Here is a 26,479-nt window from a genome sequence, read left to right as displayed (position 1 = left end):
TTGCCAACGACCTGGAATAGGGAGCGTGCATGAACTGTAGAGGGCAGCACAGGAGCCGTCAGATTTTTGGCGCGAGGCGTAAATGTGAAGTTTATGCTTCCGACGTAGCCCAAGGACCTGCATTTTTTTAAATCTATTGCAGTGGTTCCTAACCATTTCAGTCCGTTCACCCCTAATTACTAACTAGGGAACCTGATTTTACCCCTCCTCCCAATGGTAATAAACAATAAAACGTGTTTGTTGTATTGTTATATTAGGTTAGCTTATTACCCCCGTAAAATACCAGTTACCCACGGGGGTAATTACCCCCAGGTTAGGAACAGGCGTATTCTAATTTAAGTTATAGGAGATGAATTCGATCTGGATTAGATATGGATCGGATCTGTCAGTGTCAAAGCGACGTTTCTTCAACCGAAAACGTTGTAAAGTAGCTCGTAATACTGGAACCGATTCTGATTTCACAATCTGATACGGATTTGCGTGTTTTGATACGACCTCGAGTCATATCCTTTGGCATATCACAGTCGTCTCGTCTCATCTCGCTCACACTTATTGATCTTTATTTTGTCGGCACTGTCGGCAGTCATTCCACCTACGAAGCAGGAAGTACTGGGTTCGAATCCTCAAATATTATATCACAAATATTTGTTCATGAATCATGATTTATCGATGTTTTCTATGTATTTAAGTATTTATACAGGGTAAGGTGGAGTAAGACTATCACCGGGGTAAAACTATCACTTGTATTTCCTCCTCATACTGAGTAGTCTTGCCCCGAGCAAAATAAACTATGTTAGCCTTACCCCACCTTACATTAGCTATAACTATAGGTATATTTTATATATCATCTAGAACTCTAGACCAACTAGCCGACTAGAGATTGTGGGTACCTACCAACCTGCCAACCACACAAATAGGGTTGTTGACACATGTTGAATTTTATAACTAAGTAAATCAAATTAAATATATAGAAAATAAACAATTTATCACAATAAATTGGAATCTTAAAAAATATATGAGAATAATAAAAAAACATGACTTTGTTCAAATAAAAAAAAAATTTAAAATTTCCAAATAGGAAAAAAATAATGGTACCATACGATTCCCTACATTTCATTTTTAAAAATATTGTATTCCAACAATATACATAAACGCAATATTTCACGGACAAAATCGCAATTTCCTTGTTTTCCATACGTCGAAACGGCTTCTAAAGGGGCCCACTGATTACCAGTCCGCCGGACGATATCGGCCTGTCAGTTGTTCGGAGCTGTCAAATTTTTGTTCTAATTGACAGGCCGATATCGTCCGGCGACCTGTTACTTGTTAGTCAGTGGTCGGCTTAACGTTACATGGTGACGTCACGATGTATTGCCATTTTGTTAGAAGCGTTTCGTCAGTAAAGTGCGGGTGCCAGACTTTGACCATCATTTGTGACTTTTGTATTGCTTTAAGACAATGAGTCCCATACAAACATTTCATCCTCAAAACAAACTTGATCGATTAATCACATTCATAAGAAAATTTCAATTACCCTATTGTCCTATAATATTTATTTCTATATTTTATCGGTGAATAAATTATTGCATTAGAATCGGTCTGATGCGAGCAAGTACTGCACTAGTGTGAGATACAAACGTGTCGAAACTCCCGATTTGGGTCAATGTATGGCTCAAATATATGTCGGGTCATGGGTTGTGTACGGGTTTACCTCGGCGTTACTGTGGAATGTTTATAGATTTTATTGTAACTGTCTGGCATGAGTTTTGTAACTTTAGTCCAGTAAAATTCGAAAAACAAAATAAAATAACTGAAAATATAGGGTAATTGCGTCAGTTTACCGTCCAGTGCCTGTTTCCGTCCACTTGGCGTAGTTGCTACAGAATTGCGTATAATTTGAATATAAGCCTATATATTCAAGAAATGAGTATAATTTCAATATATGCCTGTACTGACGTATATTAAGTATGATAGATATTGACTTCGTGTATAAAAACTGTATTTCCAAAGTTCACCTGAACCAAATAATAGGAATTTGTTGACCAAAAATGATATATTAATATTGATTAATGTAACGCAGTGGTAAAAAACCGAGCACGTGCGAGTCGGACTCGCCCACGAAGGGTTCCGTACCATAATGCAAAAAAAAAACGGAAAAGCATGCAAAAAGAAAACGGTCACCCATCCAAGTACTGACCACGCCCGACGTTGCTTAACTTTGGTCAAAAATCACGTTTGCTGTATGGGAGCCCCACTTAAATCTTTATTTTATTCTGTTTTTAGTATTTGTTGTTATAGCGGCAACAGAAATGCATCATCTGTGAAAATTTCAACTGTCTAGCTATCACGGTTCGTGAGATACAGCCTGGTGACAGACAGACGGACGGACGGACGGACGGACAGCGAAGTCTTAGTAATAGGGTCCCGTTTTACCCTTTGGGTACGGAACCCTAAAAAGCCTTATTTTCATACAAATCGGGAGACAATCAAGGACCACTGAGTTACTGTGATTAAAAATATTACCAGTAGTTATTTATTGAACAAAGCTATCGGGATTGATAGCCTACCTCTTTCTCCATCACAAAACAGAAAATGATAGCAGGTAATGAATAGCCAAGTGTTCTAAAATATGCATTTTACGAAAAAGTGACAAAAAATTATCCTACAACAAAAAGTAGAATGGCCGAGATACAACTTTTTGGTCATTAGTTACAAAACCTACAAATATTTTTTTTCCTTCTTTCTATTCTAACCCTTATCCTGACTTAAACCTACCTTTTAAATTAGAATAAATGATGACTCACGTTAGACCGGGCCGGGTCCGGGCCGGAGCTTCCGGCACTTCGTTTTCTATGGGAAGCATCATGTGATCATCGCGGTCATCTGGCATAGAAAAGTAAGCGCAGGAAGCTCCGACCCGGACCCGGCCCGGTCTAACGGGACTCATCCTCATCCCTTAATGATTCTTACATTTTTAATAAAAACAACATAGACAGAGCATTTCGTTATTCGCTGAGTGTTTTTGTGCTTAAATATATAAGTATTCAAAGTGACTTTATTTCAGGGAACTGTCAACTATCGATTTAAAATTTATAAATTAGTTCCGAAATAACGACCTAAATGTCAATGTGACCGTTTACCTCGATGTTCATGGTAGGGGAGGCCGAGGTAAGTTGTAAAAGGGGTAAGCTGACACAACTTCGTTTTTTGAAACTATATACTTAGGTTTTTAAAGTTCTTATAACCCTTTTTCCTCCAAATAATGTAGGTACCTACCTAATAAATTTACGTATTGAGTCACCTTACTTTGGGCTCCCCTGTGGTTTGTGAGTAAGATTAGCAAACATAAAAACAATCGTACTTTATACAAATGTAAACAATTTATGCACATAAGCAAAAATATGAAAACTGCTGACTGACATGACCCTCGTCATGTTGGTATTGGAATCTTCAGTCATCGCAGACGCGAAGTGTCTTGTTACTAACAATCTATGGATTTGAGGAATCTGAAAATATACAGTATATATCAGAACGAAAGGCAAATAAAGAGACCCACTAATGTTTAGGTCATACTGAGCAACTTTTACTATGGGACCAACCTCGAAAACGCGGAAAAAAAATTGGATGCTTCATATATTTTGCTGGTCTGATGTTGAAATTTCCTATGGGAGAGTCAATTTTTTTCCGCGTTTTCGGGGCTGGTCCCATAGTAAAAGTTGCTCAGTATGACCTAAACTTTAATGGGTCTCTTTCTTTGTCTTTCGTTCTGATACATACTGTACATACATCTATTTTTTTTTTAATTTTTAAATGTAGGGAGACCCAGAGATGTCATGGTCAATGATGACTAAGAGCCATAAAGTGTTGTTTATGTTGGCAGATGTGCAGCCTGGCGGCGCTTGCGCGCGGCTGCCGGCCCGCCGCCAAGCCGTGCTGCCTCTGCTGGTGTTGCTGCTGTTCTTGTTCCTGGTGAGTACATGGCCATTTTCACGTAAAAGTGTACCATTTACTTTTTAAACTTAAATAAATGTCATATACTAAGAAAAAGTGACCAAGGCCTCCAGTGCCCCAAGCTGGAATTGAACCAGCGTTCTCTGCTATCGCGGCAGGTGCCTGTGCCATTCGGCCACCGGGCCACAGCGGCATAGGTCGAGTTTTTCCAAGCATATGCACTTCTTACTGAAGGCTTATGGCGCCCCCTAGCCATCCCTAAGGTAGAACAGTATGGTTCGACCTTCTAACTGGATCATCTCGGGTGATACCGAGCTAGCGAGAGAGATGGTGCTGCCAATCAATACTATTAGAAGTATTAGAACTATATAGTAGTGTTTCTACTTGAAATAAAAACAAATTAACATATTTTTTTTGAAAATCCATCAACTTTTGGGTTATTTGTAGTCAAAATCACGAGGGCTATCGATTTAAAAAGAAAAAAATGTGACCAAAAATAAATGTCAGTTTTGTGAAGCATTTTCACATACATTTTGTATGGACCGTCACAAAACTGACACCCAAAATTTGTATTAAAAACTGGAGACACTTTTTTCTTTGCCTCATTCAATAGTACTCGTGATTCTGATTATAAATACCTAACAAAAGTTGATGATTTTTTCCTAAAAAAAGTAAATGGTACAATTTTTTCTGAAAACCCCCACTTAAGATGACTAAAAACAAAAAGCGTTTATGGCCTCCAGTGTCCAGGGCAGAAGGCCCCGAAAGCCCAAAAGAGAAATACGTACTTGAGAAAATTCGATCCATGCTGCCCGGGTCACCCGGGTACCGCGAATGCGGAGGACGGTGGTACGATTTCAGCCTATTTTGCCTAGGTACTGGATGCCTTGGTCACATTGTCCTTCGTGTATGACATATATTTCAGTTCATAATTTATGTAGTTAGTATTTTTACTCGTACTTGAAATAACACTAATTTAAATGACTGATTTACTTTCACGATTTTTACACAGTCATTATTAATTATAAAACGGGACTTAATAGCGTATAATTAAGTTTTAAAATGAATTGAAATCAAAAAACATTGTACCTAATTTCAATCGGGAACAGAGTTTTAGGATCTGAAATCCAGTCATTAGTAGGTAGGTACCTAATATATAAGCGGAAACGAATATCGACCGTTAAAATATCGAATACCTGTCGTTAGTGTTGTATGTCTACCGAGTGACATCAGTAGTGTGCATAACGTTTTTTTAATTTTTACGTGTTTAAATTGAGATAATCTTGTCTTTGTTGCAGGGCAAAGTGGTGAGTGCAGAAATCTACAGGAAAAATCATTCCGGGTTTGGAATATAGTGTGAAAATGAAAATACTGTATATGTATATTAGGGGCTGTCCATAAATTACGTCATCGATTTTTGACGATTTTGGACCCCCCCCCCCCTATAATCATCCAAAAATCATGCTTCAAATGACCCCATTTCCTCCTACTTCATGTTACCGTCATCCGATGTCCAGACCCCCCCCCCCTAATTTGAAATGACGTAATTTATGAATAGCCCCTTATTCCGGCGGCAGTCAACACTGTAGCCTATATTTAATAAAATTACTACAAATCGAATTCTTTAAAATCCATTGCATAGAAAAATGTAGCCTGCCGATTATGTCTAGATACTTTATAGCAAGGTAGGTATCAAAATGACGAGTCATATATATGAGAGTTCCTTTTTACAAAATAGGTTCCAAGAATGTGACATGCCTAGAAACTCACATTTTTTTTTGTTGATAAATACTGATTTAAACTTACAGGACTTGTTCGCGTATCTTAAGTGCAAGTCGATAATATTGATAATCAAGACCAAGTGCGGGTAGTTGGAAAAACTCGCTTAGCTAAAATATGACTTTAGCAGTAGGGAGACACTCCTCCTTTCGAGCATTCTCGGCTCCGTTCGGCTCAGCATTGCTCCGAGCAATTATTAGGGTTGGCAGGTTGGTACCACTTGACGTCCTTTTGCGTGCACGACCACAGATATGATAATGACTTGAATTTTGACAACCCTAAATAGCCGAAAGGGATAGTGCCATACATTAGAAAGGAATAGCATGATTCGTCCCTGAATCGCTGTCAAACTTCGGTTTTGTAGGAAGTGTCCTGTCTGTACGGTAGTACTATTATTTATTCTGTGACTTTAGGCAATCTTTTTCCAAAACCACGGGGACAATGACCATGCGAGGACGTCAAACGTCAGAGGTCCTTTAACTTAAGCATACGCGATTAAGTCCCGTTAAAGTAATAGGTAATAGGAAGAAACTAATTCATTTATTTGATAATATAAATACGTAGGTACATACGAAACTTAAGAACTAAAACCCGTTCTGAGCCATGCCGGGTCCAAAGGTCCCCATCACACTTGCAGCGTTACCCCGCTGTATGGCGATGGAGACCTGTTGGACAAGCCATGACTCAGAACGGGGTCATTCAATTATACTATTCATTCATAGGTAATTATTGTGGTAAGTCGTACCTATTGCAGGTAAAGATCGTTTATCGTAGGAATGGTTAAATATTGAATCTTTTCTGTTGTAGCCTGGCTGCTCGCGGGTCGGAGGGAGGTCCCGGCAAGAAACCCCGGGAGCCTGGCCCGCAAGACCCACTGCTCAACGACGGAGATGCGCCGTGAGTCTATCTGGGGTCCCTTTGTTTCCCATAAAGTTTTAAGTCATAATGTATTGTTTGTCATATTATCGTTAGTCATAAAACTGAAACCGTTAACTTTTCAGGATTTTCGTAAGGTTATTCTATAGATAGGTTAGGTTAGGTTTGTTTTATGGCAATCCTGAAAAGTTACGCGTTTCTGAGGAGAAAAACCAATTATGACTAACGAAAATTCGGACAAACAATACGTTATTACTTATTACTTAAAACTATTTGGGAAACAATAGAGACCCGTCTATCTATAAGCCACATGAGCCTTAAATAGTTATATAATTTCTTTATTCATATCCACAACATACACGGCATTGACATCAGATAAAAAAAAAGAAGAAAAGTACAATACCTCACCTAAAGGAAGAGCGGCGCCACCCAACGCAGGCATTTTTGCTTACCCGGTGGCTCCATCACTTTACATTATAAACAAAGTGTGTCTTATGTAATAAAGATTTTTTTAGACAATAGCCTTCATCAATGACCGGCACAAAGTGTGACCCACGCAGACATCATTCATTGACACTTACAAGATTTTCTTACCACGTTTCCATTTCCTTCACTTGATCCATGTATGCCCTTCTTGGCTTCGCTCACGACTCTTCCTGTTTCCTTCGACTTTCTTCATGAATTCATCGTGTCGTAACAGGGTGCGTAGCCAACATGCCAATCGTTTACAATCCGTAGCGAACGAAACGCAACTGACACTATCGCTAATATGGAAGAGTAGGTATTAGAGAAACGCAAAGCTTTTCGTTGTCGTAGCGATTGTCACTTTGGCTATGCTCCCATGTCCCAACATGTTCCCTCGTATGGTTCTTAATGACGTATGTGTATATTTCCGTTTCCAGGCCGACGCTGGAGGAGGTCCAGAGCTGGGGGCAGTCATTTGACAGACTCATGCGCAGCGCAGGTTTGTGTTACTATTATTATTATGTATAGTTTGAACATTGTAATTTTGAATACTATGTATCCCACCAAAAACATTTGATTCATGTAAAATGTTGCCAACACGAAACCATAAGGCTCGCACTGTCAAAAAGTTATTAGTAGAGTAGTAGAGCCAAGCTTCTAACTCTATAAGCCCTAACTTCACAAACTCTACTCCTTAGTCAAAACATGTAGCTGCAGTAAAAAGCCGAGATAACGCTAGGAAGATGATGATGACTTGTTAAAGTTTTCGTTCAGAAAATCACGAACGGCCGAGCGATTTTTAAACGGGAAGTCAGGCATCCAAACCATTGCTCGTGCCAATGAGTTTCTTGGAACTTCTGTGTAAACTGTTGGTTCTAATAATATCTTTGTCAACATCACTGTACACTGTACTCAGTTATAAAATAACGCTTAAATACTCTATGAATATCATTTCACACCAGTGGTATGGTCTTCATTGAAATTCTGAGGAAGTCGGGCCAATATTTCTCTGGAATAGGTCAGATGGCAGCCACATTCGTAATTTCGTATAAACCAATTCCTGTGCCAAATAGCGTTCCTGTGTAGAAAACGAAATAAAATAGATCACTTATGAAGAATTTGTATCCGAGGGACGTCTTTTGGTATTTGAGATCGCATCTGTGGCAGCTGGATTGATGATGATGATGATGATGCATTCCTGTTATCCCTCATTAGGGACATAGGGCTCGCAGAAGAATCCTCCATTTGTCACGATCTTGAGCGGCTACTTCCAGCTCTTTCCAGCCGAGTCCAGCTGAGCCAGCCTCTTTCTCAACTGATGGCCTCCATGTAGTATAAGGCCTCCCCGACCGTCCACTGCAGGCCACATGCCAGCGGAGACCCTGCTTGGTCAGATAGCTGTCCGGCCTACGGAGTACTTGTTCGATCCAACGCCATTACCTTTCCTTTCCGTGGCAGCTGGAGTAGGGGGCCATATTACCGACGAGTCTAGTTATTTATAAAATCCTTGTGTTCCAGCCGGGCGCAAGGTGTTCCGAGACTTTCTGCGCGGCGAGTACTCGGAGGAGAACATCATGTTCTGGCTGGCGTGCGAGGAGCTGAAGCGGGAGACGGACCCTGATGCTGTCGAGGAGAAGGCTCGCTTCATATACGAGGACTACATCTCCATACTTTCACCGAAAGAGGTCAGTTTCTCTCTTTATCTAACCGTTCTCTCATGACTTAAATAAATAAACAGGAGATTCCACAATTTGGTGAATAGATCCCCTTTTCACGGCTGAGGAACTGATACGATATATGTAACTAAGTCACGTTTTTTTACTCTTCTATTCTTCTCCATATACGCAACTGTGATATCCCAGAAAACTGAAAATAAATGTCATATATATACGAAAGAAAGAGTGATAATGGTCTCCAGTGCCCAGGGCTGGAATGAAACCAGGGTCCTCTGCATTTGCGGCAGATGCCTTCGGCCACCCGCGGCAGTGTTTCTACTTAAAATAATACAAAATATTTTCATAAAAAAAATTATTTGTTTCCTAATAATATTCCCAAAATTTAGGATGCATTCGCTAAGCACTGCCAATACGTAGAGTTCACCTAAACTGTTGAGTGTTGACCTTCCTTAATCACATTGTTTTCTTTCCTAGCATCTTCTTGTTATCCCTTTCTTAAAAAAACTTATCAATTCCAGGTATCCCTGGACTCTCGAGTGCGCGAGGTGGTGAACCGCAACATGGTGGAGCCCACCCCGCACACGTTCGACGAAGCGCAGCTGCAGATCTACACGCTGATGCACCGAGATTCCTACCCGCGCTTCGTCAACTCACCTCTGTATAAGATGCTTGCACATGTGCCTAGCTCGCCGGCCGCGTCGCCGCAGTGAAGCTATGTTTGTGTACTGAGTGGACTTTAGAGTGGAGCGTTCATGTTAAACAAATGCAAACGTATGCGAGCGGCTTAGTGCACGATGCTCGCACTATTCCGCTTGACGATACGCTGCCCACCCCATCGCCATTGGACGCACGCCACTCAGGCTGTATATTAAAGCGATTACACGAGACAGATTCGAGTGTTTCGACAGATTTAATTTCGTGGATACATTTTGGACGAAAACTGGTAGATTTTGAACCTGCAGCATTAGTGAAAGGTCTTTTGTTTTTATAAACGGAAAAGTCATGGAAACTAATGCCAACTCCTTTGAAAATGTCTCCACGAAAATGATTTCGTACGAAGTCCGAATAACTCATTCATGGATGATTCCATGATGGTGCAAAACACCTTTAATGCATTATTTCGTGAGCGTATTTATTTATAGTTTTACCATTTAACTCACACGGTCCCTGAGCTCCTTCCGTGATCCCTAGTAGATGTAGCTCGGTTATATAAAACAAATCACACAGAATAACTTTAAAATCTATGTAATCAACCGCATTAACTTATCACGATCCGTCTCAGTTAAATGGTAACTATACATGCGTATTTATCACTGGAATCAAATATAAGGACTTATGTTTGAACGAAAAGCGAGGCTGGCGCAACTAGTTATTCATAATATTTATATGAACGCCAGAGAAATAACTTTGTTTCGAGAGTGTGACACAGGTGATGATCCATATTTTTCTGCGCGGGAGAGATGTTAAAATGAGCTGCGCGTCGCGTAGTTTTAAATGGGTCATGTCGGTACAGATTTAGCAAAATTTTTCCTGTTTAAGATGAGAGGTTAAAAGATTAAACTGATTAAAACATCAACAATTTTGGTACATGCCGATACTTAATTAATTAATTCGAAGAAGGAATAACAAGTCTCAATTCTATAGGTAACTGTCTGCAACAATAGGGATCACAAAATCATTATTAGTTTTGAATTTGCTTTTGGCCTAGTTGCGCCAGCCTTCCTGGTCAGTTAAAGCATTTGGTTTTGAGACGATCGTTAGGTTATCCGTCCCTACACCAATCTAGTCTTGAAATTTCTTTGAGACCTGGGCTATAACCGCGAAAATCGAAGTTCGCAAATTGCGGGCATCTTTCTCTGTCACTTATTACGCCTTCATTGGAGTAAAAGAGAAAGATCCCCGCAATTTGCGAATTTCGGTTTCCGCGGTAGGCCCCCTGTAGCTATGATCAGTCATACTCGTAGATAATGAAGGGATTGAGATATATTTCAGCGTATATAATTTTATGATTGAGATTGGCAGCTTTTTTGTAAACGTTTCTAGCTGATGAATTTTTCAATCTTCTGATCTAAGATTCCATATAGAGTGACCCGTTTCACATAGTTTCATTTGCTAATAAAGACAACCTATGGTTTAGTAATAAAAAAAATGTATGTGGGATGAGGTACGGAAAGCGATGCGCAGTTATTATGGTCTTGAATTATTTTATTGACAAACAAGGGGCTATGTTAATATTGTTAATATAAAGTGGCTCTCATATAAAAATACAAAAGTAATCTATACGTTGATGAATCTTTGTCATGCTAATCTGTATTTTTGCTAGTTCGTATATGGGTGGCCACTTTGAAATACAAGTCAATCTGATACGTCTTCTTTAACACTGTTATTTTGGTATTGTTGTGTTTTAAAGCCAGGACACCAGTCGGCGACATGTCAGGCGAAGTCGTACTAGTTCACGAAACTTCGCCTGACGCTGGCGACACGTGTGTTGCCAGACATGTCGAGATAAGTTCGGCAACGTCGCGCCACTACATCCGACGTCGCTTGCGACAGTTGCGACACGTGTCGCGGGATTTTTGTTGCCTGGTGTATCACTGAATTTAAGGTACATACATAAATGTTTCTTCAGAGTACACCTCGGAGTAATTAACAATGGAGCCGCCATGTCTAAAATTTTCGGTACAAAATAGTCTGCCGTTTTTTGCGGGGGAGGGGCACATCAAATGTATAGGTACGTCATGTCAGATAAACGTCAGTCCATACATATGGTTGACATGTGGTTGACCATTGGCCGCCTTTTTTCGACAGAGGGGAACGCCTGTTAATGGCGGCTCCATTGTTAATTACTCCGAGGAGTACACATCCAGGCGTATCATTTTTGACTGGGTTTTAGCTCCTAATTCGGGTTCAACATCTTATATAAAGTTGTAGCCCATTATATGACTTTGGCCAGTGAGATGCCACAATTTAGTGGCACCCAGACTGATTCAACGAACAATTTACTTTAAGATAATCTGGTGTACAATTGGACAAACAACTGAGCATAATGTAGCGGGTTTTACTATCCACTGGTTGCTAGCTAATTTATGACAGCGTTTTAATCGTTTTTTGTCATAATTTTTTGCAATTAGTAAATTATTAAGTCCTAAATCATAACCCCATTATAAACGGCAATAATAAGCTATAGTAAAGAGGATATTCTTAGCACAGGACAGCGTTAACCCACACTAGCGTCTTTTAAGCGTTGGAGTTTAGTCAGCGCTATGGAAAATCACGTCGCTGCGTTGTCGTAGACCCCGGTTGAGTAAACCCCGACGCTCGGGAGACGCTAGTGTGGGTGGCTTTAATGAGTATTGTATTTAAACCCGTTGTATTAACAGTAGACGCCTATGAAACGGGTGTAGGGGCCGTCCTAGCATAGTCTCCGAGATGACTGGTTTGCAGTCATTGAGCTTAACATGGGACCTGATTTTTGTACATAAAACCTTAGTTTACTTTGAGGACATAATTCCTGAATCGACCAATGAAGTACATGGAGGCCTCTATTTCTAAATAGAATCTTTTTATGTTTTGTAACAGTCGGAAAAGTAATTAGTTTCAGATAAAGGTTAAATTTTTTCAAGTGCTTAAAGCTAAATTTCATTGATTGTTATAGCACGTAGCCTCGACCACTATCACTAAGGATAATAGAGGTCTCTGTTTCTCTATTAAACAAATTAAACTTATTCTAGTCAATATTCCCTCAACTTGGGAATGCTAAAAGTACATGTGCCCTTACACCTTTCGTCTACTTGTCTCAGTTAGCGAGTTGGGCATCTTGCACTTGACTGCGTGTCGAAGTGTCACCCGAGCAGCCAATCAGAGTGCATGTAGCGTCTAACCATGTATGTAGAGCTGCTCGGTCTTTAACCTTTTAACCGCCGTAGACTGATATATAAGACATACAAAATCGGGCTAATTTCACCGCCGTCTGATAAATAAGATAAAACTTCGTGTAACTTCGTACCGCCGGTGACACGAGCACGCTCGATGAAAATTCTATGGAGGTTAAAAGGTTAAGAGTAATTTTTCGGCTGTCTTGGATCGTCCGGGACGCTGGGATGGGTCTGGCCCACTGGGTCTTGTAATTACCACTGCGCCCGACCCAACACACTGTGCTAAGCTCAGTTTCGTGCCGTGGCTGTGTTAGACTCAGGTATTCGGACTCAGATTATAGAAAAGGCAAAATGAAGGCTCAATGTCTGTTTTTTCTCTCTGCGACATGAGATTCAGATTATTTTCTCAGCACAAACGAATAGTGCACAAGTTTTAGTGAACCCTTTTTGAATGTTGTAATCTTGTACTTTTATATGTAATTTTTTTTAAGACTTATCCGGGATCCGGCCAATCCTATTTAGGCCTCGGTAGTGTAGCACATAGTAATAGGCCTAACATAATGTAATTATAATGCACTATTTTCAAGACTGTAATTTTCATGATGGGTACGAACGGGTAAACCTTGAAACAGGATGTCTCTTGTAAGCTCGCCGCTACTCGCAATATGTCAGTAAATGTCTAATCTAGTCATTATAAAAAAAACTTTATGACCTAGTTTAAATAGTTCAAATTTAAACCAAAGAATAGGAAAGTAACAAGAAAGTAAAAATTGTTTAAATATTTTTATAACAAAACTTCCGTGGGACACAGACATATTAAATCTATTAAGAACGGGTCACTGATGTATCACGGGTCGTTTTTCGACTTAAAATACGTAAGTGACCCATTCTTAATAGATTTATCATGTTTAAATATTATTATTACCAACTTAAAATTGACTTTGATTTGTGGTATACCTAAGTAAAAAAGTACAAATAAAATGATGTGCACGAACTGGTAAAGTAAGGGCCATAATCACAAAGAATTTCAGACAGTGACCCGCCATTTTTTTTCTCTATCGTACACACATAATTATATTGCTGTCACGCCGACGGATGATGTCGGCGGTCAATGTCACTGTGCGAGCGGGTGGTGGTTGAATAGTACTGGAATTTTGTTTAGTTCTAAGCATTTTAGTTTAAGTATTAATTGTATAAGTAAAACTGGAAACATTTTATGTAAAGTAACGGCGAGAAACAGGTGACATCGAGTCTAACACAGCAAAGTACAAGGTCTCGTCTAAGCTCTTGTACAATTATAATGTTTAACAATGCTCAGATTACGTCATAGAGTAAAATCCGCTAAATTATAAAGATCGATATTTAAGATAACTTGTCACTTTTACCGTTGTTTGATTTAAATAAAGCTTCAAAAAGGCACCTTTATCACGTCGCTGGTCCAATATTACAGGGTTCTATGTTTCACTTGTATCGAACTGATATTTGAACATTGTCGTAGTGACATTAAGCCATTTCAACTGCCTTGAAAATATAACATAGAACTTTGTAATATTGAGCCAGCGACGTGATAAACGCTTGGATAAAAAAAACCAAAAATCTGAGCATTGTTAACATATTTCAAATCGGTAAATCACTGATACTGATTACATAAAAATATGTACATTGTAAGGGCATCTAGTCACTACACAGTTTTTTTAACTGTGTGTTAAGACGATGACCAAATTGAGCCAGCGTAGCGCACACAGCTAGCTATATGTTTCAGTCTTGATATATAGTCGTGCCCAGGTCGGGATAAAACCGCCAATGGGTTGCAATAACGACCCTACCTGTAAATAGTCACAGTATAATATTAAATTAATTTAAACGGGTACTAATTTTGTATATAGTTAGGTTAAGGTAAGTAGGTGCGCCGTGGCAACTTCACTGGTCCACCGCTCTCCAAACTTGCCACTACGACGATAGTCAATACACAAAACAGTCACTACAACGCACGTCATGACTTAAGTTACTACACACACGTTAGTCACAATCAACGCTCTTGAACGCTGCCGGTACACGACATGACATATTTCAGACATCAAGTCATGACTATCGCTTGTCATTTTAACATTTTAATAATAATAATATAATATCGTTTATTGCACCATGGTAAGCAGTTGTTACAAAATGTACATTCCGATTTCATTGTCATTCGACTTCCAAGTTATCATTAATGTTTAGTGCACAGAAAAGAACCTTAGAGTACAAAAGAAATACTTAATAGGTACCATAAGACGTTCTTTAGCAGTCCTAAGCCTTTTGGCCTTAACTGTCAGAGCAATAATAGTTATAATGTATCTTGAAAATAGTCATTACCATAAACGCAATTCAGCTCATTCAACATAACTTTTATGTTATTAAAAAATGATCATTTTTATAAGCAATAAAAGTTTGTAGGTAAACAATACATTTGGGTCGAAATTATTTTTGTTGTCTCATTTCTGATCGCTTTGTCACACTTTGACTGAAAACAAATAAAAAAAGCCATTGTAAAAGTATGCTTGTTTTACGTAATACGCCATATACATTACCGAAAACTCCGCCTGGTAGAATTTTTAGGCAAAAAAACCAGACTTCCAAAAATTTCGGCTCACTTATTTTATAAACACCTCGGCAGGAAATTTGTCTGTACTCTTAAATCCTTTTGGCTGTGTGCGATGTGCCCGGTGGGATATGCCATATGCTTAGTCGTTAATAGTGTATTTATGGCATAAACTATCGTCCATATAGCCAATACAAATAAAATTATGTATTGTCATTAGCCAATCATGTTTTTCTGACCTTAAATTATCAAATTGAATCCACAATTTCATTACATTCATCACAATCACGAACAATCCTTACACTGCCCAATGACGTCGTGATGTTATGACGAATATCACGACGTCAAGTCGTCACCTACACGACACGTCACAACATCAAATACGTCATGTCACAACATGTCAAGTCACAAGTGGTACCCCCCGGCGCACCGCGCATCACCCCCTAGTTAGAAGCAATAAAGGTGGACCAATCAAGTTTGCCTGATGGAAGGTCAACGAATAAATCTGTTCATGTATATTGTTGTTTCATTTCACAATTACGATAGTAACCTATTACTCTAAAACCTACGACCATAATGTACGGAGGTAAATGTACGCGTAAAGTAAAGAAAGGTAAAGTTGACGAAATATAAAGTGAGCCGATCTTGTTCAAACTTGTTCGAAAGATCGGCTCACTTTTTTTTTTTTAGGAATTTCTCATGACCCATCTGTTCCTCTATCGCACTCGCGTAATATTGCTGTCATGCTCATGACGCCGGCCGTCAATGACTCTGAACAAGCGGGACAGCAATTATATTTATGCGCGTGCGAAAGAAATAGAAACAGGGGGGTCAATGTACGAAATTCCTCGTGCTAAGCGTCCTTTCTTTATACTAATTTACATAAATCTTCTTTGTCTAAAGTCAGTACCCAGTTGATGACATGATTGCAAAGTCTTTGCAAACTTAACAATAAAATTTAGCTGTCAGTAAGGGTCAGTTGCACCACATTTGACAGACTGATCAACGTCAGCCGGCGCCCCCCGGCGCTTTACTATGAAACTTTCCATACATAAAAATTTAGCGAACTCTTTAACGATACTCTATCGTCACACGACTAAAACTCAAAATGAAAACGTATAAAGTTATCAAAAAATGTATATAAATGGATAAATGATTTTATTATTTTTATATCATTTTGATCCATGTTCATTCACTGATATCTATGTGTTAAAACTGTTAAATATGAAACGGTGTCGTCACGCCACCTAGCCGAGGATAGGCTAAAGGTGTGTGCGCCATCTATTCGAGAATGACTTTTGCTTGAATTCAGAGGCACGTTTTTTCCTTAGACTTTATTCGTCTTATACGAAGTTACATATGTCTTTAACGATACGAACAGTTTGGTGCAACCGACCCTAAGAGAGATCAGCGACGTCGTTAAAAAGCCTTGTAAGTATGTCTGTCGACGTACTGTCAGCTATTAATGCATTATCCTTGGTATCATCCATGGTATAATAATATACTCCGCCTGGTACTCCATTCCCGTCTTTTCTAGGTCACCTAACTGACACGGGTCTACGTCATCATGCGACAGCGCTATATGATAATATGCGATAGCGCTATATATAGCGGCCATGTTGTTGTGACGTAGGCCCGTGTCACTCTGGGAATGGAAGACCATGTTTTATTAGACTATGGGTATCATCTACCAGGTACCAAAATCTAGCTCTAACATCCTGGACTTAAAAAACCGGCCAAGTGCGAGTCGGACTCGCACACGAAGGGTTCCGTACCATTATCTATAAAAACGGTCACCCATCCAAGTACTGACCCCGCCCGACGTTGCTTAACTTCGGTCAAAAATCACGTTTGTTGTATGGGAGCCCCACTTAAATCTTTATTTTATTCTGTTTATAGTATTTGTTGTTATAGCGGCAACAGAAATACATCATCTGTGAAAATTTCAGATAGACATCACTGATCACGGACGGACGGACGGACGGACGGACGGACGGACGGCGGAGTCTTAGTAATAGGATCCCGTTTTACCCTTTGGGTACGGAACCCTAAAAAGTTATCCTGAACTAAATCATATTTTTAAAACACTAAGGGTGGTATTCCATCTGTCCAATTCTTGGTCTAATGTCATTGCATCTCACTCTCTCATTAAGATAAATGTGAGACAAAATACACATTGCACAAAGAAATTGTGGAATACCACCCTAAGTTACACAGATATATAGAAGAACAAAGAAACTCATTCCATATTCCACCCGAGTGTAAACAATCCATTGAACATGCGCGATAAACAATACGTACATGTACCTACATGTACATGTATGTTAACTTAGGCAAAAAGAATAGATAGTATAGAGGGGTCCTGTCATTGTCAATTTTGTAGTCACGGTACATTTACTGCCATCTATCGACACACGATTAAAACTTAAAATAAAATTGAAAATGTATAAAATAATCAAAATATGTTTACGGATAAATGATTCTTAATTTTTATTGTTCCATATTGACCCATGTTCATTCACTGATATGTGTTAAAATTGTTAAATACCAAACGGTGTCGTTAACGCCATCTAGCCGAGAATAGGCCAAAGGTAATGGCGCCATCTATTCGAGAATGACTTTTCCTTGACCGTCCGAGGCACGTTTTTTTCTTAGACTTTATTTATCTTGACTTAGGTTACATGTCGGTTTTCGTAAATTGACAAGATATTTCTAATGAATGTGAATATTAAAGTAAAGCGCCGCCTCTGGGCGAGTAGCGAAACTTGGTAAGACTGAAGCCTCGTCGTAGTACGCTGTATAACACATGCCGGAACTCGCATATAGATGGCGCTAATAGCAAAACAATTAATTTTTAAAGTATATATTCTATGGGCATATTTTAAATGGGGAAGTAATTAAATGATCAGCCGTTTTTAAAACTGATTTGTAAAAAAAAGCCATTAACTCATTAGGACAGCATACAAAATTTTTGTTGGCATTAAATAAAAATATTAAAAATCGAGCTCCAACTCTTGTTTAGCAAACAATTCTCAAACGGTCAACATTATAACAATATATTATAATAGGTATGCGAAAAAATTTAAAGGTGTGATTGAATATGAAGTCCCCAATCCCCAATCCTCATAGGTACGATCCTATGAAATCCTGTGCCTTGTGTTAAGGGTTAAGGTATTTAAAATAACCAAACATAGGTATATTTTTATGGCATCCTTTTACAATTTACATAATCGGTCATCTACTTGGTCCCGTCATATTTTTTTTTTAAATTGCCAAGCCATGGGAGTTCGCGAATTCTAAAGCTCACAGTGCCACTACATATACCCCGTTTTTTCCGATTATAATTTTTATAACCTCAAAGTAGTGGTAACATCAAGTAATATAATGTCTATGAGTGGTAACTTTTTTCCTCCAAAATTAAATCTGAGTAACTATACATATATATGCACTGAATTATAGTGTCGTTTACATATTATTGTACTGCAATATTAGATATCATAGGAACCCTAGCATTTCGGAATAATTAGGTAATTACTACTACTTTTGAGGTTATAAAAATTCTAATCTTAAAAAAACTGATTATAGTAGGTAACCGTAGCTTTTCCTTACTTTTAGATTTTTAGCAGAATTTTAACCATTAATGCGCTAGGAATTAAAATAAAGTTTCCTGTATTTTATCACTACATAGCTGGCCAGTGGCCAACTGTACCACGTAAGACTGACGCGAAGATTTATAGCATCGTTATTGGAGTTGACTGTTTATTTCTCAGGATTAAAATTAAATCTACGCTCTACATTACGAACAAGGTATGTATTTTAATACCAACGATAAATAAAATATTTTTTATAAGTACTGTATAAAAATATACTTTTATAATTTTTTTTATATATATAAACAAATTCACTTTAAAATTATTTTTAGTTTATAGGTAATAATAATAATTGCACTATTTAAAAGCGGATGTTTTGCTTTCAGTCTTTACTTCTCTGTCTTAGGAACTCTAATATTATTTGGCATGTCCTCTTGCTATTATTATGACGTTGGCGGATTTCTTTTTCATACACGGAGAGTTTTTTCTTACCTCTACCCTCCAAACCACACGCCTTAAGGCCTGTGCACACCGACTTGCGTGTGCGTGACGTGCACGTGCACGTGCGCTAAAATGTTGGAGCCGCACACGCACACGTCACGCAAGCGGTGTCCCGTCTCTCACAAGGATCTGTATACTACAACGCCGCACGCGCACGTGCACGTCACGCACACGCAGCCGGTGTGCACAGGCCTTTCCTGTGTTAGGCCTGTTGGAATTAACAAAACTAAATCTATCTTACTCATACAAGTATATTGTTATACTTTCTCTTTCACACATGTAAACTATTGAACAAAAAACAACAGCCCATAGTTCCTAATCTTAAGGACTTCGCTTGTGCTTTAGTACCTTGGTAGCTATGAATAGAAGCACACCTTGCCTTACAATATTGCGATAATAAATTCCAACTCTTATAAATCGCTATGTGCCTTTCAATTAATAGCCCAAATCTAATAGGTTATGGATAGTGAAGTGAGATTCGTGGCTCGTGGACTATATAAGTATTATTTATGTGAATGTGAACAATTTAAATAGAAAATGGAACATGAACCCTTTAGTGGTGATACGTACAGTGTGCGGAGTTACGCATTCGAAATTTAAAAGGCGATCTAAACGTTTTCCTTTGTATTTAATGAAAAAGGACACTTCCAAACAGGAAGTGGATCTGCAAGTCTGAAAGTCTGAAGTTATAAAGAAAAAGTATTGCGACGCCGCTAGTTTTAAAGAGTCAAAATATTAATTTTAAATCGGAAGAGGAGAACTTTAGTCAACATGTTCAAGTTTTCGACGAATTAGTGTGCGAACTGATAACAGCAGATTACTGGGATATGCATACCTCCATACCCGCCATAAGGATCTCGAACAGACTGCTTAAGTATTGCGGATATCTATAAGCGACGGTAAACGCTTACCATGAGCTACCGCTTAGCGTCTAGTCTAATCTACTCGTTTGCCTCCTATATCATAAAAAATATCAACAAAAGAAGACGTGATTGGATCACAGTACGAGTTCGAATAGCAATTGTCAATGTACAACAAGAAAAGAATTGTTCCATTAACTGGAAAGGAGTAAGGAATATCGTCATGACCAGATAAGAGCGTTAACTATGCAACCCTCAACATATGCATGCGACGAAATAGTAACGGCGAGAGACAACTGTAATAATTAAATTGGTCGGCGTGAGTGCTACGTGACTATCATCCGTCTACCAAAAGTTTGCAGTGCTACGTGACTATCATCCGTCGACTAAAAGTTTGCTGTCAATCAAACTAATCAGCAAATCTGAAATGAGAGCATCTTAATTAATATGATGACATTCATGTCGGCGAATATCTAAAGATGGCATTGATTTACACATTATCAGTAAGTGTAAGGTGTGGTACGTATGGTTAAATGGTTATGTTACTACCATTTTTTCATTCCCTTTGTACATATCATTGCTTGAGTTAACTGATAAAAGTATCATTTAAAATTAATTGCGAGGTATTAATTTGTGTCGGTATTTTGTTTTGAGTCACAACACAAGTATATAATACTAATAAGTTAAAACTAATGCTAACAAATATAACTAACTACACAAGCATTAGTACATCGGTCAAGTCAAAATGCACACATCAAACCTAATGCTATAAAATAATAACAAAGTTAAGCATTAGAACAACTGTTAACTAAAAGATTTTTTTTGTTTCACAATTGTGTGATCAAATGTAGCTCGTTTGACTCTTTAAAGGCAAAACACATTTTTTGTTGAATAGGCGCATTGGTGCGCTCGATACTTGAAAGCTCATAATTAAGTTTTTTTGCCGACGATAAATTTAACTTTGTTTTCATTATATCAAATTGTCAAAAGTATCTACAAATTGAGATGAGATACGTAATAAAAATTGAAAATATTTATAAGTAATATATAATAAAAATCTATCACTTGGCAGTGCTGTTGCCTTTAAGGGGTTTTAATGATGTAAGAACGAAATAACACTTTGATGTTGTTTGTCAATTTATGATGGAATAGTCGTTCTTGAGTGAGATTGTTAACTGATTCGTATGTAAAAGGAAATCTTACTAAAGCACTGGTATGATTGTAATACATCTTTGAAAAATGCTCGAGTTTTTGGTTTTGTATTTTGTAATAAGATATAGACATTCATTGGTTGTAAACCAAATGATTAAATGGCAAAGGTGTGAGAAAAGTGATAGATAGTGTAGTTTGTGACAGTCAGAGTCCAGTAATGACTTTCAGAGGTTTTCTGAAAAGTTGGTTATATCAGCCATGTGAATCTACGGTTATTGACTATCGGGAGTTTTCCGAAAAGTCTAGGTAGACTACATGAGCTTGAGGGTATTGGACATTTTCAATAATGACTTTCAGAGTTTTTCTGAAAAGTTGGTTATATCGGCCATGTAAATCTGCGGTTATTGACTATCGGGAGTTTTCCGAAAAGTCTAGGTAGACTACATGAGCTTGAGGGTATTGGAAATTCATTCTGACTATTGCGAGTTTTCCGAAAAGTCTCGGCAGGTAGACTACATGAGCTTGAGGGTATTGGAAATTTCCAATAATGACTTTCAGAGTTTTTCTGAAAAGTTGGTATATAAGCCATGTGAATCTGCGGATACTGACATTCGGGTGTTTTCCGAAAAGTCTAGGCAGACTACTTGTCTGCGGTTACTGACTTTCGGGTTTTTTACGAAAAGTCTAGGCAGACTACTTGTCTGAGGTTAATGACTTTCGGGTGTTTTACGAAAAGTCTAGGTAGACTACATGTCTACGGTACCGACTTTCGGGTGTTATAAAAAAAATAATGTCAGGATTATTTTCCCTGGTTTAAGCAAAATTAAGTTCGTGTGATTTTTAAGTTTGTGAGTTATCCATTTGAAATGTGTATCTGAATGTATTATAAAATGATGACAGGCAATGTATCCAGAGCAATAAACTAGCAAACTTTTTACAATAATCAGGTTCACTCACCTGGAATATCAGATCTGTTTGAGGAACAAACTGCTTTCAATACAAGATTAGAAATTAAAATTGTTTAGGCCACAAACTTTCTTATTTTACTTGAAACGTCTAAGAGTCGATAGACCATTTGAGCCGTTGATAAAATAAAATATTTTTTTTTGCCTGAGATAAATAAGTAAACAGTACGGACTACAATATAAGACATGTAAGCTCAATCTATTTAAATTAAACCATGTAAGTTTTTAGTTGGGTACATAAATTAAACTAAACATAATTATATTTGTTTGCGGAAAACATTGGCACTAGGATCTCTATTAAGTCATTGATTTGCAAAGCATTAACTAAAGTCTCTCTTATCAACTTATCATCTAAATGTGTTGTAATCCAGTTGCCTGTGTAAGTGTGTATGTTATGTTGAAATGTGCTTCTAAAAGATTATTGGTCAAAATTAAATTTATGATGTAAATACCCGACGTCAATTGTACCTACTTTACTTTTTAACAGTCATTTAAACTAATATTCGAGAATATTCTAACAAAATCAAGCTGAATATTGCGATGTTTCATCACAAAATTCTTGTAGGCACCTCCTACATTCTTAGTCAGATTAATTCAATAATGATCTGCGATGACTCTAGTTTTTATTACCTATTTATCACTAGAATATTATGTTGATTTGCTAATTAAAAAAAAAATTGAAATATTTCATGAGATGATTTATTACTTGGTGTACCTAGGTGTTTATAGTTCATCTTTTGGATTTTCTTCATTTAGGTAACTACTTTAACTTCATGAGATTAAATGTACTTACTTAATTACTTCTAAATAGCCTTTGTCATAAAAATGTTCATTACATTTAAAAAATAAGGAACTAGAAAAATTACATAAATGTCTTAAATGCACCAAACAATATATTACTTTGCGTGGGAATAAAGTACATAGATTAAAAGATACATATTTTGTTTTTAACTATAGACATAAATAAATGACATTCTATTATAAAGGGTTAATCAAATACGAACATTATATCAAAGGGCAAAAACTAAATATAGAATTATCGTTGAGGCATTTTACAAACTAACGGAACGAAATGAAAATCATTGGATTCGGAATGTGAAGTAAAATAATGCAAAGAGTTTCAATTATAAAAAACAAAGGCACTTTGTAGAAATGAAGTGTGGGGTGTTCTCAGTCAAACTTAAACTAATGTAAACAAGGCGATAAGTTTCATTATGCTAAAGAATGTCAAGTTATTATTCACGAACAAAGAAATCTTAAGTGAACTGAACACTCGTATAGCGAGCGTGGCAACTTAAAACTTGTATGAAGTGGTTTTCGTTAATTATGTTATGGGTTAGCAAAGTGATAAAGTGGAACTTCACAGGTTTATATTTATTTTTAAATTGAATCAGATTTGGTTGTTACTTTACACTTATAAACAGATTCGTCTTAATTTATATAAAACTGTCAGAGAAGACACATACATTTGTAAAATGGATAACAAATTGAACTCCATGTATTTCACTTAATAATCATTGAATTCTTGTTAATAGGAATGTGATAGATACTATTTAATGTTGTGCAAATTGTAAATAATGTAAGCTGTAATAGCTACAAATAAGTGCATACATATTATAATAAATTTTATTTTGAAATAATATGTGTAATTTACAGTTGTAAGAAACTGTGGTATTGTACAATATCTCTAAGATGAGAAACACTGTATGAATATTGTATAAAACAGTATGAAATAATGCGAGCTTACAAAATGTTAATGTTAATGATAAGACTTCAAAGAGATGTAACATTAACTTGTGTACGTACATGTAAGACTTTAAAGAGATGTAACTGTAACATGTGTTATTATTATAATATTTATGTGTTAATATAGAGTTAAGCTGAATCGATCTGATCAATCGATTCAATTATATAAAACTGCTTATGCATATGTGTTGAATGTCCTTAATTATTAGCTATGGTACCATATAGGTAGGAATTTTAAAATAAGTTGGATTGTATTTTAGAATTACCTAAGTTGATATGGCTGGTAAGGTTTTACTGGGTTTCCCTTACCTTCGTTCAAATGTTGGCCATGATGTTTCCCAGAAAAAGGCAGGTGGTGTTGTTATTGTTTTGTATAAATATTATTAACATAGATTTATTTTTGAGGGGGCGTGTTGGAATTAACAAAACTAAATCTATCTTACTCATACAAGTATATTGTTATACTTTCTCTTTCACACATGTAAACTATTGAACAAAAAACAACAGCCCATAGTTCCTAATCTTAAGGACTTCGCTTGTGCTTTAGTACCTTGGTAGCTATGAATAGGAGCACACCTTGCCTTACAATATTGCGATAATAAATTCCAACTCTTATAAATCGCTATGTGCCTTTCAATTAATAGCCCAAATCTAATAAGGCCACCATACAATTCTTCTTGCACGACCCTTAAGATAATAATGGACGATCTTTCCTCCTTATAAACGCTGCCATAATAGAAAATATTATTATACAATTAAATTTTGGTCATTTCTCCATTATTTTACGAACGTATCCTTTTCACTTTAAGAAAGTAATACCCTGCATGTAAAAATACGTAAGTATTGTACGCTCCAACGCCGCTGCCCGCTAAACTTAGTTAAAAATAAATTACATTTAACTTTCCACTTTGAATGTAACTTATTTTTATCAAAGGCCGTGAAAGTTACCGTGATGAGGTTAGCGCCATCTGTGAGCGAGCGGCGCAATTTCCTGCCTGTTGCTAAAGTTGAAACAGATACCCAAGCCAAGTTAGACGTTCTCATTTGAACAAGGAAAAAATTAAAATAAAAGGATATTTTTTACAAGCTATTTGACTTGCAATGTTGTATGTAGGTATGTGCCTACTTATGTTTGGGTCAAATATTTCAAGCTAACATATCATAACGTACATATAGAAATACATATTATATAGGTAAGTGATATTTTCAAAAAGTAACCTTCAAAAATGATAATATACCTATGAAGAGGATTAATTTCAACTCGTTAGAGTAGGTATCGTAAATGACTTATTATGTGCATAATTAATTAATTACACATTAGTACCTACTTAATGTGCACATTCTTTATTTGGAATGAAACTTATGAATGGAAATAGTTGGTTCTTTTTAGGGTTCCGTACCCAAAGGGTAAAACGGGACCCTATTACTAAGACTCCGCTGTCCGTCTGTCCGTCCGTCTGTCCACCCGTCCGTCCGTCCGTCTGTCACCAGGCTGTATCTCGTGATCTGTGATAGCTAGACAACTGAAATTTTCACAGATGATGTATTTCTGTTGCCGCTATAACAACAAATACTAAAAAATCGGGCAAGTGCGAGTCGGACTCGCGCACAAAGGGTTCCGTACCATATAAAAAAAAAACAAAAAAAAAAGCAAAAAAAAAAACGGTCACCCATCCAAGTACTGACCACTCCCGACGTTGCTTAACTTTGGTCAAAAATCACGTTTGTTGTATGGGAGCCCCATTTAAATCTTTATTTTATTCTGTTTTTAGTATTTGTTGTTATAGCGGCAACAGAAATACATCATCTGTGAAAATTTCAACTGTCTAGCTATCACGGTTCGTGAGATACAGCCTGGTGACAGACGGACGGACGGACGGACGGACGGACAGCGAAGTCTTAGTAATAGGGTCCCGTTTTACCCTTTGGGTACGGAACCCTAAAAACAGAATAAAATAAAGATTTAAGTGGGGCGTGATTTTTGACCGAAGTTAAGCAACGTCATGCGGGGTCAGTACTTGGATGGGTGACCGTTTTTTTGCCGTTTTTTGCATTATGGTACGGAACCCTTCGTGCGCTAGTCCGACTCGCACTTGCCCGGTTTTTTTAATCTAGATGCAATTACGTTATGAAACGCTTGGAATAGAAAGCGTAGAGAAGTATTTTTATCTGGGCGTATGAAACCCTGAATTGAATAACTCCCGGTTACTGTCACGCCTACATTTCCACTTTTTATTTCTAGATCACAAATAATTCCATTTATCTTGGAATCCCGATTCAGCCCTAATCTAATCTTATACCGGGGACTGTAAATGTCTTTAATAAATAGACTTATCGGCACTATTTCTAGCTTCAAGTTTTCCGAGTAGGTATATGTAAATAAAAAAACCGGAAAAGTGCGAGTCGGACTCGCCCACCGAGGGTACTTTTTAGGGTTCCGTACCCAAAGGGTAAAATCAGAC

The 26,479-nt window shown here is 37.5% G+C and overlaps 1 protein-coding gene and 1 long non-coding RNA gene across 2 annotated transcripts; one reads left to right on the top strand and one right to left on the bottom strand.

Annotated features, from left to right (window-relative positions):
- Positions 1 to 3,113: 3,113 nt before the first annotated feature.
- Positions 3,114 to 9,498, top strand: LOC134797089 (regulator of G-protein signaling 20). Its single transcript, XM_063769314.1, has 7 exons — positions 3,114 to 3,168; positions 3,881 to 3,969; positions 5,250 to 5,258; positions 6,538 to 6,627; positions 7,509 to 7,570; positions 8,590 to 8,756; positions 9,266 to 9,498. Exons 1-7 carry the CDS (start codon positions 3,145 to 3,147, stop codon positions 9,455 to 9,457), a joined length of 633 nt encoding a protein of 210 aa, XP_063625384.1. The 5' UTR covers positions 3,114 to 3,144; the 3' UTR covers positions 9,458 to 9,498.
- Positions 9,499 to 10,400: 902 nt separating this feature from the next.
- LOC134797095 (uncharacterized) lies at positions 10,401 to 12,962 on the bottom strand. The gene is made up of 2 exons (XR_010145040.1): positions 11,609 to 12,962; positions 10,401 to 11,383 (listed from the first exon to the last, which is right to left on the bottom strand). It is a non-coding gene; the product is annotated as an uncharacterized LOC134797095 (long non-coding RNA).
- Between the last annotated feature and the right edge of the window lie 13,517 nt (positions 12,963 to 26,479).

The sequence above is a fragment of the Cydia splendana genome, chromosome 14, assembly GCF_910591565.1.
Source record: "Cydia splendana chromosome 14, ilCydSple1.2, whole genome shotgun sequence".
In the NCBI taxonomy this organism is placed as follows: domain Eukaryota; kingdom Metazoa; phylum Arthropoda; class Insecta; order Lepidoptera; family Tortricidae; genus Cydia; species Cydia splendana.
Note: the sequence above shows the minus strand (reverse complement) of the source record. Positions and strands in the feature narration are given on the sequence as shown.